The following is a 12,888-nucleotide window of genomic DNA, read 5'->3' on the forward strand; positions in this document are numbered from 1 at the left end:
TTTGATACCACCAACATTTATCTAATGTGTTCTAACCTAGTAACGTTCTAGGTTCACAATCTTAGATTCCAAATTCAAACTTCCACATTGAGTTTAAGGGGATGTATGTGACATTATCATCCAAGAGGCCCAAACTCATTGTAAGCCTATGTATCCATGTACATGTAGAGCAACTAATCATAACCCTACTTGTAGTGCAAATATTACAGCTCCAGGGTTAATTACTATTGAATAGATCAAATGTAATTCCGCTTATTAAATTTCACTTATGATTAGATTAATGTGTAGGTTTGAGACAAGTTTAGATTTTTTTTTTCCCAAATATAAATAGTATTGTTTGGGATAGAGTCCTAGAATTTATTATGGTTTGGTAATAATTAGTATGTAAAATATTTAGAGGGTTAAGGTTTAGAAATAATTTTCCCAAGAGAGAGAAGGGAGGGGTAGGGTTTAGAAATTGACTTGAGTGTTAATTTAATAAGTGGACTTTTGATTTGAACAATTAACCACTGAAGATCAAATTTGCAATGATTCAAACCTTTTATAAGGTTTATTAGCATTTTCCTTAAAGCCAAACAAACTTGATCACATGTACACGTGACAATAATGTCATTTCAAAATTGTTGATGATATGTTCAATTAATTTCTGATAAATCAAACATTTTGTTAGTATGTCCAGTAAAAAATAAATGGATTAATCATGTGAGATGTGACGTGCACATATCATCAACAATTTTGAAATGACACAAATGTTAAAGTTCTAAATTAATATTTATCACATCTCTCATATGAAACTGACACATTGCCATTCCTAATTCAAACTACCAATTACTCGGAGTGACTTACATCATAAAGTGACTAGTGTGTAGTGTCTAGTAGTAGTCCATATTAAGCAGTGGATTTAGTTTTTTTTTTTTTTTGGGTGTCCCACAATTGTAGGTACATGCACCTGCTGAAAGGATATATTGCATAAAGTAAAAAGTTTTATCTTTATGGGACTATTGATGGATACCCTTCTTTCCTATGAAGATAAACAGTATGCTTTTTGACTTCTTTCACCAGTTGAAGCTCTTCCTTCCGTTGAATATGAATGTGAACTGTGAAGGTCATTTTCTTTGAAAACCTGATCTGGGTTTGATCTCCACTAGTCTTAATAGCTAGAAAAGCAGCTGCCTTGTTTTTCTATGGGAGCTGCTTTATTTCTCTCAGGAATGCTGATTTTCCAACGTGAAGACTGGGAAATTTTGTTAAGTTGTGGAAAGTTAACATTTACTGTTTTGGAAAGTTTGTAAAGTTGTGGACCATCAGGTTTGAATTTGTATATCATGGCCAACAAAAAGGATGTGATTTTCAAAGGAAACGCACACATGGTAGGTTAACATTCCTTTTAGTCGTTAGTCGATCTATATTTTACGTGAGTTATTTTTATTTTTATTTTTTTGATGGCGCGTATTATGCAGTGATTACATACATATTTCTATCCATAATTTTTATTCAAATATATGTAACATATATTAACACACATATAATATATTCATAATTCAAAGTTCCAAAATTTTCATTCAATACTGTACTTTTGTCATTGACACTGCCAAACAAGAGACAAAATAAGAGTACAACCTTTCCCTCCGAAACTGGGTTTGGATTATGTTTAACGGAATTCATGTTTTCATCCTCTCCTACCTATCTCCAAATTAATTTAGGATTAAAAAATTGAAAACAAAAAGTACAGCTTATATTCAAAGTCTGACACCATATAGTGCTTCAGCTCGAAGTCAATTGATTATAAATACATCAGGATTTAATAACAGTCATGCTACCTTGCTCTTCAAGTTTTTATTGGCACTGATTACGCATTCAGATACATCAGAATTGCCTCTCGCATTTGCTATTCAATCCATCTCTATTTGCTTTGGTTCTTAAGTTTTAACTCTGCTTTTTTGGGGTGGGGAGAGGGGGGATCACGTCCACCATATTTCCCTTTTGTTTTAGGGTGAGAAAACCACCACAATTCACAACATTATAACATGACCACAATAGATAGCCATAGAAGTTCACAACCGAGTCAGTTACTTTCAGGGCCAACATCATATAACTGTTATAACTCTAACCTAAAACAAAATGTTTCTCTGCCATGATGATGGCAATTGTGTGTGTGTGAGAGAGAGAGAGAGAGAGAGAGAGATCACAGGTTGCATAACAAACAGATTTTTTTTTTTTCCCTTAGAAATATGATTTTAAACAACAACATAAAGAACAGAATATTGAGAAGTGCCTGGCATGAAATGCTGCATCTTTCTAATCATTGGAAAGCCCTCTATTTCCAAAAGAAAAAGCCCCAAAAACTCAAGATTTGGAATGGAATGGGAGAGAACTCATGAGTGTATAAGACCTGAAAAAGCTACTAAAATTTAAAAGCCAGTTGATTTAAAAGAATTAAATTCAAATAAATAATACCTTCGGCTGTCAATATGTCAGTCTATGAACAATCCAACAAATACGGCCACGTGGAGGTTGGCAAAATTTGCATCAAAATGAGTTGCTGCTTTCACTTACAGAAATGGAAGTGCCTTCAGGTTTAACCATATGGGACCCTCTTCCACTGATATCAAGCCCCTGCAACCGGCCAAGAGGATCCTGCTGCAACATATCTGTGAAGGCGTGTGAGTGGGCTGCAGCAAGCAGGGGCTGATGGGCTGTTGATGAATTAGACTGGAATTGATGAAATGGTGATGGCATTTGAACGTTCTGGGGGTCACCTGGCTGAGGTTGTGGCTGATGTGAAAAGAAGGAAGATGAAGGATATGAAACATGATGCATTCCCAAATTGTAAGTAGTATCATTGTGTGTCATTATTTCTCCGGTTGCAATCTTGAGCCTCTCAACTTCCTTCTTCAATGCTTCATTTAAAGCTGTTTGGGAACAGTCATACAAAGTGCATTGCCACTTAGCAAATTTTCTTGCCATTTTACATAGAACAGGTAACACACATTGACAATAATAGATGGCTAGAAGTCAGAAGTAGATTGGTAAGATCCTTTGCACCTATTAGATTAGCAATGTGAGGTAATAGTAGGAAAAAGAGGGACCAATTAAATATCCATAGAAAGTAAATTATTGCATTGGTATATAACATGGATCAGCACCAAAGGTACTTCATCTTTAGCAGGCATCAAAAGAGAAAATAACATAGAGCCAGTTTCAGCACTTCTGTAACATCAACCATCAAACAAAGATAATAATGCACTGGCAGCACCGCTCACTTGTGATACAGGTGATCAGTGGAAATACTAAATATTCAAGAAAAGGTGCACAAAAAAGAGAACATAGATTGACCTCTAGCATGGATATAATTTTTATCAGAAAAGGAAGACATTTATTTTTCAAAACTACCATGAATGATGCGTACCATCACGTAACTGAGCTTGTTGTTCCATAGCTTGTAACCGAAGCTTAAGCTCTGTATTTTCAGTACTCAGGCCTGTTGTATCTCTCTAAAAGATAACACAAAGAAAAAAGACACAAAGCCAACAGTTAAATGTCCATGAAAAAGAACTCTGACAAAATACATAGACAACAAAACCTAAAACAAAAGTTTTTGGATCATTAGAATCATGAAAGGAATACATGCGGCCAAAACTGACTAGTTTGTTGGGAATAAGGCTTTGTTGTTGTTGTAGGATCATGTAAAGATACTACAGAAGGATAAATAACTCACTGGGGCATATAACCTTCATGAGAGGGACTTTGTAGTAATCTCCCCACCCTGAAAGTTAGATGTGTTAATAAAGAAAAAGCCTCTGTTGTGGTCAAATCCTCCACCCACCCCCTGATTTTCTCTGTTGTTTGTCACACAGTTGCACTTGCATCTAGGACCAAGCAACAAAGCCAATCACACATACTGGTATGGCACAAAGTCAAAAACAAGTTGTCTCCATATCCATGGTTGATGTGATACTTCTTCAGATACTTCCATTTGCATATCCAATAGGACCAAAACTAGATAAGCATATTGCTTTTAACTTTTAGCAATGTACCAAATATTTCTGAAATACTCCGGGACATTTATAGGACACAGCTTGAACATTAGTATCGTTTTGTGGTTTATAACTATGTTGTCAACACATTTCCTTTTAGATTCCCATCAGTTGATATATAAATTAGGCAATGAAACTAGAGTAGAGGGTACCAATAATGACCATTTTTATTTCTTCCTTTTTTTGCTTGGTAAGACATAAACCTAAGACCAGAAAAACCGCACCCCATCTCTTAGCAGTTACCAACTTAACACTTGAGCTAAAGCCCCCTTGATCAGCCTTTATGCATTAACTTTTTTTGAAAAGTAATAGAATTTTATTGCAAATGAAAAGGATTACTTTATGTTCATGATGATGAACATAAAGCACCTTGATGGATTACTTTATGCATGAATTTAAAGCATACAATATGCATACAACTGGAAGAAAAAAAAGGGCAAAAGTACAAAACTACTACAAATTGGTTCGTGCATCATGGCGAAGGGAGTCTATGCATCCATGTGAACAGGAAAAAAATTGTCATTGAGCAGGTCAGAGTATTTCAATAAGAACCTGAAACAGAGTTAGTTGTGCAGAAAGAGTCGTTGCTTCCGTTTGAAGGGTTTGAACTTTTCTCTCAAGTTCTAATATGTAACGAGCTTTCCTCTCTTTTGAGCGAGCAGCAGACTGTCGATTTGCCAATATCCTGTACAAAAAATGTTGTTAAATTGTATGCTTTAAGTGTAGACCCAAATAAAACAGATGTTGGTGTTTCAAACAAAAATCACAATCAACACTATGAAAGAGATGTTTAACCTTACTAAAGAACAAGATATTTTAATTTATTCTCATCAAGCACCAGCTCAAAAATTCTAAGATTATAAAAGAGAATTTCATTTAGTGTACAAGTGAATTAACTTTATAAAACAGTATTTGAATCTTCCTAGAGAACCAAATGTTAGGATTTCTTCCCTTAAAGCTCTGCCTAAAAATATAGTTCTGTAAGCTTTTGTGGAATATAACTTTCATCAATTGTTCAAATATTGAATGGACAAAACAAAGTTCAACAACTGGTGCACAACATTAAACCTGGTCATAAAAATTAGTTTTTTTTTTTTTTTTTGGTTCCCTTTCTCTTATGGCAGAATGGGGCCTTCAAACAAAGGAACAACAGAAGCAGTGACCAGAATAACATCAGTCAGCCATTTGAATGACTTATTGAAGGACAGTGCAGACTTTCCGAAATACCAAATTTCACTTTCAAGGTATATGTAATCAATGCTCTTCATTATTTTGCTCAAGTTTTAGAAAGACTTATGCTATTGGCTACAAACATGGAACATTTTCAGAAGTTCCAACTCATATGTCATAGACTGCGGCATTCAAAATATATGAAGAAACCACATGATTATGTTCCAAGTGTCAACCCGATCCCATTGGCTCATCTTAATTGCATGTACAGCTACATGTTTCAAATTCCAGTAAATGCAAGTAAAGTAGTAATTAGTAAACCATAAATGCAAGCGAGTCAGCAACTCAAAATAGGCCAAATCTCCAAAATAGATATTACCACATTGACTTTGAGATAACAAACAAAAACCTACAAATTCCACGTTGAGATCAACTTGGATTACCCCTATTAAACTTGTGACTTCAATATTAGCTGGAATGTATCATTGAAAAAAAAGAGAAAGAAACCCAACTTTTAGTTTTCATAAGGAACCCTTTAGCCTAAAGGCCTAGACTTTATCATTGCAGCAAAATAGAAAAGATCCCAACCCAACAATGAGAACCCAATTCTGAAATGAAAAAAGTCAAAATTTTGAGAAGTGAAAACAGCAATTCAGTGTGACCCAGAAAGCCAATGTTGTTAAAAGAGGTGGATAAAACGTGTGAGAGAGAGAGAGAGAGAGAAACCTCTTGGCTCGTTTGGGATCAACGGTCCACAATTCAGCGAGCTTATCAGGAGCCATTGCTTTCTTGGCCTCTATGCTATCCATCAAATTGAGGGCACCCCCATCCACCGAATTGCTATGTCTATGCCTCGTCCTCGAGCTTTGCTCTGCTTCTCCTTCTTCACCCGCATTGTCGGGTTTGGTTACGGAGCCGTGTCCGTCGGGTCTGGATCCAAGCTTCTCAATATCCATGTAGGTACAAAACAGGTCATCCTCGTCGAAACCCGCGGCGGAGGAAGGCCCACCATCGAAGCCCAGATCGAGGTCGTCTGGGATCCGGAAATGGACCTCGGAGTGGGCCCGGCGGTGGTGCCCGGCACGCAACGGGTTTGATAAACCCATATCGGAATCGGGTTGTTGTTGTTGTTGTTGGGTCTGAGAGATTGGCGGGTTTTTCGGAGTCGGATGATCCATTTTGGGGTTGGGTGATTTTAGAGTGTTTATTCGTCTTCTACACTCATCATCGTCACATTTTCATGCTTTTGGACACGGTCATGGTTTTTATTACAAAAGTGTGGACCCCAGATAAAGCGATGTCGTTTTCCTTTTTTGTCTATCAACCGGCTAATCCGCCTATTATTATGTCTCATCCGAACTGGCATTTGGCAGAGGATTGGGAAAATTTGTGTTTTGGGATTGGGACACCACTAATTTTGGGTCTCCATGTTTTTGGGTTCATTGTAATAAGACCTGCTGACTGTTTAAATTGTGTAATTATATAACTTGGGCTTCAATTTAAGTTCTTATTAACAATTTAACACAAAAGAAGACTGGACTGAGCCTAACTCATTGGTACATGGCCCAATGGCCCCAATCCATGTTTAATAATCGTCAGTTTGTCACTAGTGGGAGATGTAGAAAGAGATGCCCAACACAGTTTATCAGTATCTTTTTATTTTTTATTTTATTTTTTTTTTTTTTATAATCATGAAAATAGCACCACCCTTCGTTGTACTTTCCTTGGCTAATGTACTTAACTGCTGCTATATTATATAGGAAAAAGTTAACAAATGCCAAAGCAATTAAGCATTTGTTTAGAAAATATTTTTAGAAATTTTTATTGAATAAAAAAAGTAATTGATTTTAATGACAACTTTTTATATTTCTATGAAAATAGTATCAAAATTTTTCTAAACTTGTGCATTAACAAATTCTCTAAGGGCGCTCATTAACATGACCCATATATATAATTGCTCTATCTCATAAGACAAGAAACTTGGTTTAAGTGCTAGGACTTTAGGGAGAACGATTTGGTAATAGTATCATGAAATCCATGATTGGTACACTAGGGAATCCGGTTATGCATGAGCCGAGTCTAGTATTGGAGCTTGTTCGATATTAGAGCTTGCTAGAGATTCCCTTCCCATGTGGGTGAAGACAATGCATATGAGGTCAATAAAATGAGAATTGGTGGGAGATGGAGATCTACTGAAACCTAGTGCCACATGGGTCTCGCACATAGGGAGAGCTTTGCCACATTGGGCACCTACCTACACGTGAGGCCTAGTAAGGGAGAAAGTATACCCTATATTGGGTATATGCAGCATTTCCCTTACAACAAGTTGTGCCCACCTATTGTGAGAGAGATAATATATATACCTGATACAGTGTATAATTCTTCATGGAAGGAAGGCATTATTGCCCTATAAGGCTAGCCCTGGATGATGGGACGCCTCCTAATGAGATAGTATAGATTGGCCATGACTTTCTTGGTTGATCTTAATGCATAGTGTCGTTGTGAGGTTAGGTGTACCATATCGTGGCCAGTCCTACCTTTGGCGTGCTTCCACTTATACCCTCATGCATAGTTCATACCTCCCACGGTTGGTATGATGCTATTTTTTTTTGAGAAACTAGTAAGATGCTATATGAAATAAAATAATTAAGAATTTTTTTTGAGAATGCACTTATTAGGTGGACCATGTTTATAATGTCTATTTGAAATTATCCAATGCTCAATTAAATTCATTCATGTGATTCCATTGATCGAATGAACCATATTGTCAAATTTAATTAGTTGTATTATTCAATACGAGCATGTGATTGAATCCAATTGAAGAACTTAAAAGTACAACACTCAATGGATAGTATAAGTTTTGTTCTTATATATTTTGAAAATATATATTTTTATTTTTCTTTCATTAAAATATTTTTTATTTACATTCTTGAATGGTTAAATCCAATAATGGAGTCTGTGTTGTACGAAAATATTGTTGATGTAAATGGAATATAATTTCAAAGGTAAAATCAAAATTTTGAAATTTCAAAATATAAAATATAAATATCTATAAACTTCATGAGTATGTTTTGCAATTTAACCTAATTATGTTTATGCTACTGGGGGCCTGCAGGCCGTGTTATAATCGTGCTTCGTGGGCTTCACAGTTCTAAAACATGCTTGAACGGTTAAACCCAACAACAACGAGTGTGGTATTGATATATTTGATGCCCAACTACGCTGTACGCAATTACCTCTACCATGTGGGCAGTGGCTGCACGCAACTCAGAACCATCTTTATTGAGTTGAGAGTCGGCTGTGTCTGTGTTTTGGGTGTGTTTTGTTTCTTGTATTTGTTTCTAAAGTGTTCCCCTCATATTAAGTTATATCCTTCACCTAACAAAGGTATTAGATTTATTGTGAAGGTAGCATAGTAGGTGAAAACATTAAACGTGGGTGATGGGTCTGATGGAACTGGTATGGAGATAGTCAATCTAGATGGACAGGGGGAAATTTCAGTGAATTTGAGGGGTCCATTGTTTTAGCAGAGTGAATTGGGACTAGACAAAATGTGGACCTATCAACACGCTCTTGGTTGGCCATGGAGGGAGTGTCTGCCTATGCCACATGATTGATTTCCATGTCCCAATCTTTTCTTCACACGCCACACAGGGCTAAACTAAACCGACTCACACTCACAGACATATCTCAATAGGATACTGTCAATTCATTGACAGGAACTCCATAACCGCTGCCATAGATTTAGCTCTTTGTGTACCTAAATTGACAAGGCGGCCTAAGCTTACCTTCTTTCCTTTTCGTTGTCCTCATCGGATCATTAAGTCAATAAAGAGTAAGAGTGGTTGATCACTATTACTATTACTTTTACTTTTTTTTTTTTTTTTTTTTGAGGAGTACTTTTACAGTTTTACTATTATTATTGCTACAGAAATAATGGAATGTGTCATGCAAAATTGTACAAACACATGGCGACATTCGCATTATCTCATATAGGGATCCAACGATGATCATTGGCCAAAAACCAACGAACATTTTACTTAACCTTTAAATTAAAGGAAGAGTAGTAGAGTGGGTGAAGGATTTGGTGCCCAGAATAAGCATTTTTATTTAATAAGCTAATTGAGATTTGGTGGGATCAGGTACCATAATCAAAATTCCAGTCCAGGTGACCTTTTTCTTCAACTTTATCAGTAAGAAAATAAAAATCTAACAATCCTTTTTATGCAACTTGTTTTGAAGCTCACCCCTCTATGTGTCATTTCTCTCCACCATAAAAATGAAGTGAAAAGACAGCCGAAACCTTATCTTACATCCTATGACGACAAAGCACTTTAAAACACAGCCCCCTCATAGTCTACCAAAGAACCAACCAAACCATCCCTCTCTATCTCTCTCTTTCTCCATTTGCTTCACTGAAATTACTAGAAAATTTCCATCCCCCCGTGTGGGATAAGTTTAGGAACTTCAACGCCACGGTAAGGCTAAATAATTGTCTCTCTCTCTCTCTCATCTTCCTAGTGGTTATCATTTCTTCTTTAATGGGTTAGAGTTGGCCTGTTTGTGATTTAAGAAGCCATAACTTTTGCCATTCATGCTTGCCAATTAAGATTATTGATTCTTATCCTTTAAAGGTCTCAAAGACTATTAGTATTTCACCCACCGTTTCCTTATCCCAGTGACCAACAAGATGCTTTTTGGAAAAGTCTTAATTTTTTTTTATCTAGTTGGAATCCTAACAGGCAGTGTTTTAACTCAAAAAGCCCATCTATCTCCCTTTAGTTGAAAGCAGATCAAAGGTTAGAGAAGAACCAAAGGAAATAAACCACATACCCCTACTCAAATCTTTTCCTTTCCTGCTTTATATCTATTATTTATTATTCACAAGCTTCATCACACATCGAGTCCAGCTTCTAGAGTACTAGTCCTCCTGCATCTAAAGAAGCTGAAACTAATAAGGCAAGGCCTTGTTCTATACATGAGTGACATGAAATCCCTTCTTTCAGTCTCCTTTGTGGTTCGATTTGCCGCTAAAAAACCGTGGAGGAACGAGATGTCAAGCCTCTTTTCTTAAATAATTAGTTTCGTAGACTACCTACCAATTACCTTTCTCAAATCTTACAGAAGTGGGAAGTTTTGTATACTGCGTACGACCTTTTTTAAGCTAGAAGCCACAAGTTAAGAATTTTTTCTTTTCTTGAAATTCCATATTAGATCATTTGAAAAATGGTGATAAATCATCTTCCACATGGTCCACACCGTTTACTCCTCGATGCAGAAACAAGTATTGCGCCACCAGCAAATGAAGGTAATAAGGCGAGTAGAGGGTATGGTAGCGAGGCAAACTTTGACACCAACATGGTGATTATCCTAGCAGCCTTGCTTTGTGCGTTAATATGTGCACTTGGACTAAATTCAATTGTGCGTTGTGCTCTAAGGTGTAGCCGTAGATTTGCTTTCGAAACCCCAGATGAGACTGCTGCGCGTTTAGCTGGCACAGGGCTTAAAAAGAGTGCATTGCGGCAAATCCCAGTTGCTGTATATGGATCTTCAGTGCTTAATATTCCAGCTACAGAATGTCCAATTTGCCTTGGGGAATTTGCGGATGGTGAGAAAGTGAGAGTGTTACCAAGATGTAATCATGGGTTCCATGTAAAGTGCATAGACACATGGTTGGGGTCACACTCATCATGTCCAACTTGTCGCCAGTCTTTGCTAGAACAACCAACCAGTTCTCATGATGCTGGGGATGAAGATGCTGCTGATGTTGAAATTAGACATCCTTCGATTGCATCAGAAGGACAAGGGGATGTGGCAATAGCTGTGGATGAGGTAGGCTAGCTAGCTAAATCTTGAATTCCAAAGATTTCTCATTTTCACAACTCCTAAGTAAACTGTAAAACTGTAAAATTAAAGAAATAGTGGGGAGTACTTTTTCTTCCTTTTTTTTTTTTGGTTGCTTTATTTATTTATTTTGAAATAGTATAATAGGGTATTTTCTTTTCATACTGTTAGCTTAGTTTTAGTCATGTAATTATGCATAGAGATATGTGTTGTTACGATTTGAATACCTATATATATGAAGGTTTATGAGGCAATACTGTCTGTGTGTGTGTTGATGTTCATGCTAAGTGGGATGAAGAAATTAATTACTATTGTGTTCTCTCAGCGTTTGCGTGTGTGAGAAATATCAGCATAATGATTTTTTTATACAATTTAATCATAAGAGAGATTCAAAACCCGAGTGTTTCTGTTGAAATACTATTTGACCTAAAAGTCATGGGCCATTTCTATATTTGTTAGGCAGTCAAAATGTTAATCATTTGATGAATGATATTTTCCCAAAAAAAAAAAATCCATTTTAAGAATGTATGTCCACTACAAAAATGTGTTCAGAAGTAACGTATGTAAGTTAATGCTTTGTTTGTTTTGGCATTAACGTTTTCTGAAAAATGATTTATTTTTCAGAGAATATTTTCCTGAAAAACTATCTCATTTTCTGGTGTTTGGTAATAACCTTCAAAATGGACTTGAGAATGTTTTCTGGTGTTTGGTATCCACAATTTTTATAACATTTCTTATATAATTTAAAACATGTATAATATGTGTATTTTGTAAACTCACCTAATGTAATCAATTTAAATAAATAAATAAATAAATAACCAAGAATGAATTTGGTTTTCAAACTAAAATTTTGACAACGAATACAATCAAAATTAGCTATCCAATTTTCATGATCTCAAATACTCATCTTGCTCATGTATATAAACAGTAACGTACATAATATATATATATATATATATATTGATTATGCAAAGAAAATCAGTAAGCTAAATGCTCTGGGCTTCAATGAACTAGTAATTGCTTGGAAGGCCTGAAAAGAAAAACACATGATCAAAGGTGATAGGGGTGGACCGGCCAAGGACTCTCTGATACTTAAAATTAGTTTCTTTCTTAAATTCTAGAATTTCAACTTTTTTTGGAGTCGTGAAAAACCTACCTCCATTTGATGTGGATGTGTGCTTATATAGTGTGCTTTTGAAGCAGTTACTTGTCTCGTAACTTCTCCAATATTTGAGGAAGTCAGAAGGTTCAGGGCTAACTTCCACAACCGCTATAGGAGTTAGAATGTTCAATCTTATCTTCTACAACTGTCGTTGGAAATTAAGTACTTAGTAGAAAGTTATAGCGATGAACTAAGATCTTGCTCATGTTTCAAAATAGTAACATGTGGTTCGATTCACTAGATTTTGTAGATAAATCTTTCTAGAACTTCCCCAAGTGCCGAAGGTCGTCCAGGCGCTTTCCTGATGGACGACCCTCATGCCTATGGACGACTGTCCTACTAGGGATGACCATCCTTGTCTTCTTGACTTGGACAACTCTCATGGACGAATTGGAGTTGGTTCCATTTTCAGTTCACCATCATATATATATATATATATATATATATAAGCCATACTTATTGTGGGGCCAGAGAATTTGTGACCCCGACCCACTTTACATTAGGGCCCAAGGCCCGAGTCGAGGAAAGACATTGTCGAGGACCTGCAATGAAAGTCCAAATGGCCTAGAGATAAAGCCAAGGTTGATGCTGTCCTCAGCATCCCAAGGCGCTCCTAGAAAAAAGGGCGAGTATGGTATAGGAGCGGTGCATGGAAAAGCCAAACACCTCCGCATT

At 36.4% G+C, this 12,888-nt stretch overlaps 2 protein-coding genes across 3 annotated transcripts; one reads left to right on the top strand and one right to left on the bottom strand.

Annotated features, from left to right (window-relative positions):
* Window positions 1-2,041: 2,041 nt before the first annotated feature.
* Window positions 2,042-6,455, bottom strand: LOC126697851 (bZIP transcription factor 18). Of its 2 annotated transcripts, XR_007646272.1 has the most exons (5): window positions 5,934-6,455; window positions 4,590-4,722; window positions 3,410-3,494; window positions 2,458-2,912; window positions 2,042-2,392 (listed from the first exon to the last, which is right to left on the bottom strand). XR_007646272.1 is itself a non-coding variant. In XM_050394979.1 (4 exons), the coding sequence occupies exons 1-4, from the start codon at window positions 6,383-6,385 to the stop codon at window positions 2,530-2,532; spliced, it is 1,053 nt and encodes a 350-aa protein (XP_050250936.1). In that variant the 5' UTR covers window positions 6,386-6,455; the 3' UTR covers window positions 2,423-2,529. The 2 variants fall into 2 exon arrangements, 1 of the variants encoding a protein (XP_050250936.1); XM_050394979.1 differs by lacking the exon at window positions 2,042-2,392 and having other exon boundaries at window positions 2,423-2,912.
* A 2,877-nt stretch (window positions 6,456-9,332) lies between these two features.
* LOC126697853 (RING-H2 finger protein ATL72-like) lies at window positions 9,333-11,158 on the top strand. Its single transcript, XM_050394981.1, has one exon. It carries the CDS (start codon window positions 10,434-10,436, stop codon window positions 11,046-11,048), a length of 615 nt encoding a protein of 204 aa, XP_050250938.1. The 5' UTR covers window positions 9,333-10,433; the 3' UTR covers window positions 11,049-11,158.
* Window positions 11,159-12,888: the final 1,730 nt, after the last annotated feature.

The sequence above is a fragment of the Quercus robur genome, chromosome 8 (assembly GCF_932294415.1).
Source record: "Quercus robur chromosome 8, dhQueRobu3.1, whole genome shotgun sequence".
Classification (NCBI taxonomy): domain Eukaryota; kingdom Viridiplantae; phylum Streptophyta; class Magnoliopsida; order Fagales; family Fagaceae; genus Quercus; species Quercus robur.

What these genes read in the sequence shown, in the direction of transcription:
- LOC126697851 (XM_050394979.1), bottom strand. Translation starts at nt 6,385, where the DNA reads ATGGATCATCCGACTCCGAAAAACCCGCCAATCTCTCAGACCCAACAA. An exon ending in GATCCCAAACGAGCCAAGAG is followed by an intron (nt 4,723 to 5,933) that starts GTTTCTCTCTCT and finishes TTTTTTGTACAG; the next exon opens with GATATTGGCAAATCGACAGT. An exon ending in CACAACTAACTCTGTTTCAG is followed by an intron (nt 3,495 to 4,589) that starts GTTCTTATTGAA and finishes GTTATCTTTTAG; the next exon opens with AGAGATACAACAGGCCTGAG.
- LOC126697853 (XM_050394981.1), top strand. Translation starts at nt 10,434, where the DNA reads ATGGTGATAAATCATCTTCCACATGGTCCACACCGTTTACTCCTCGAT.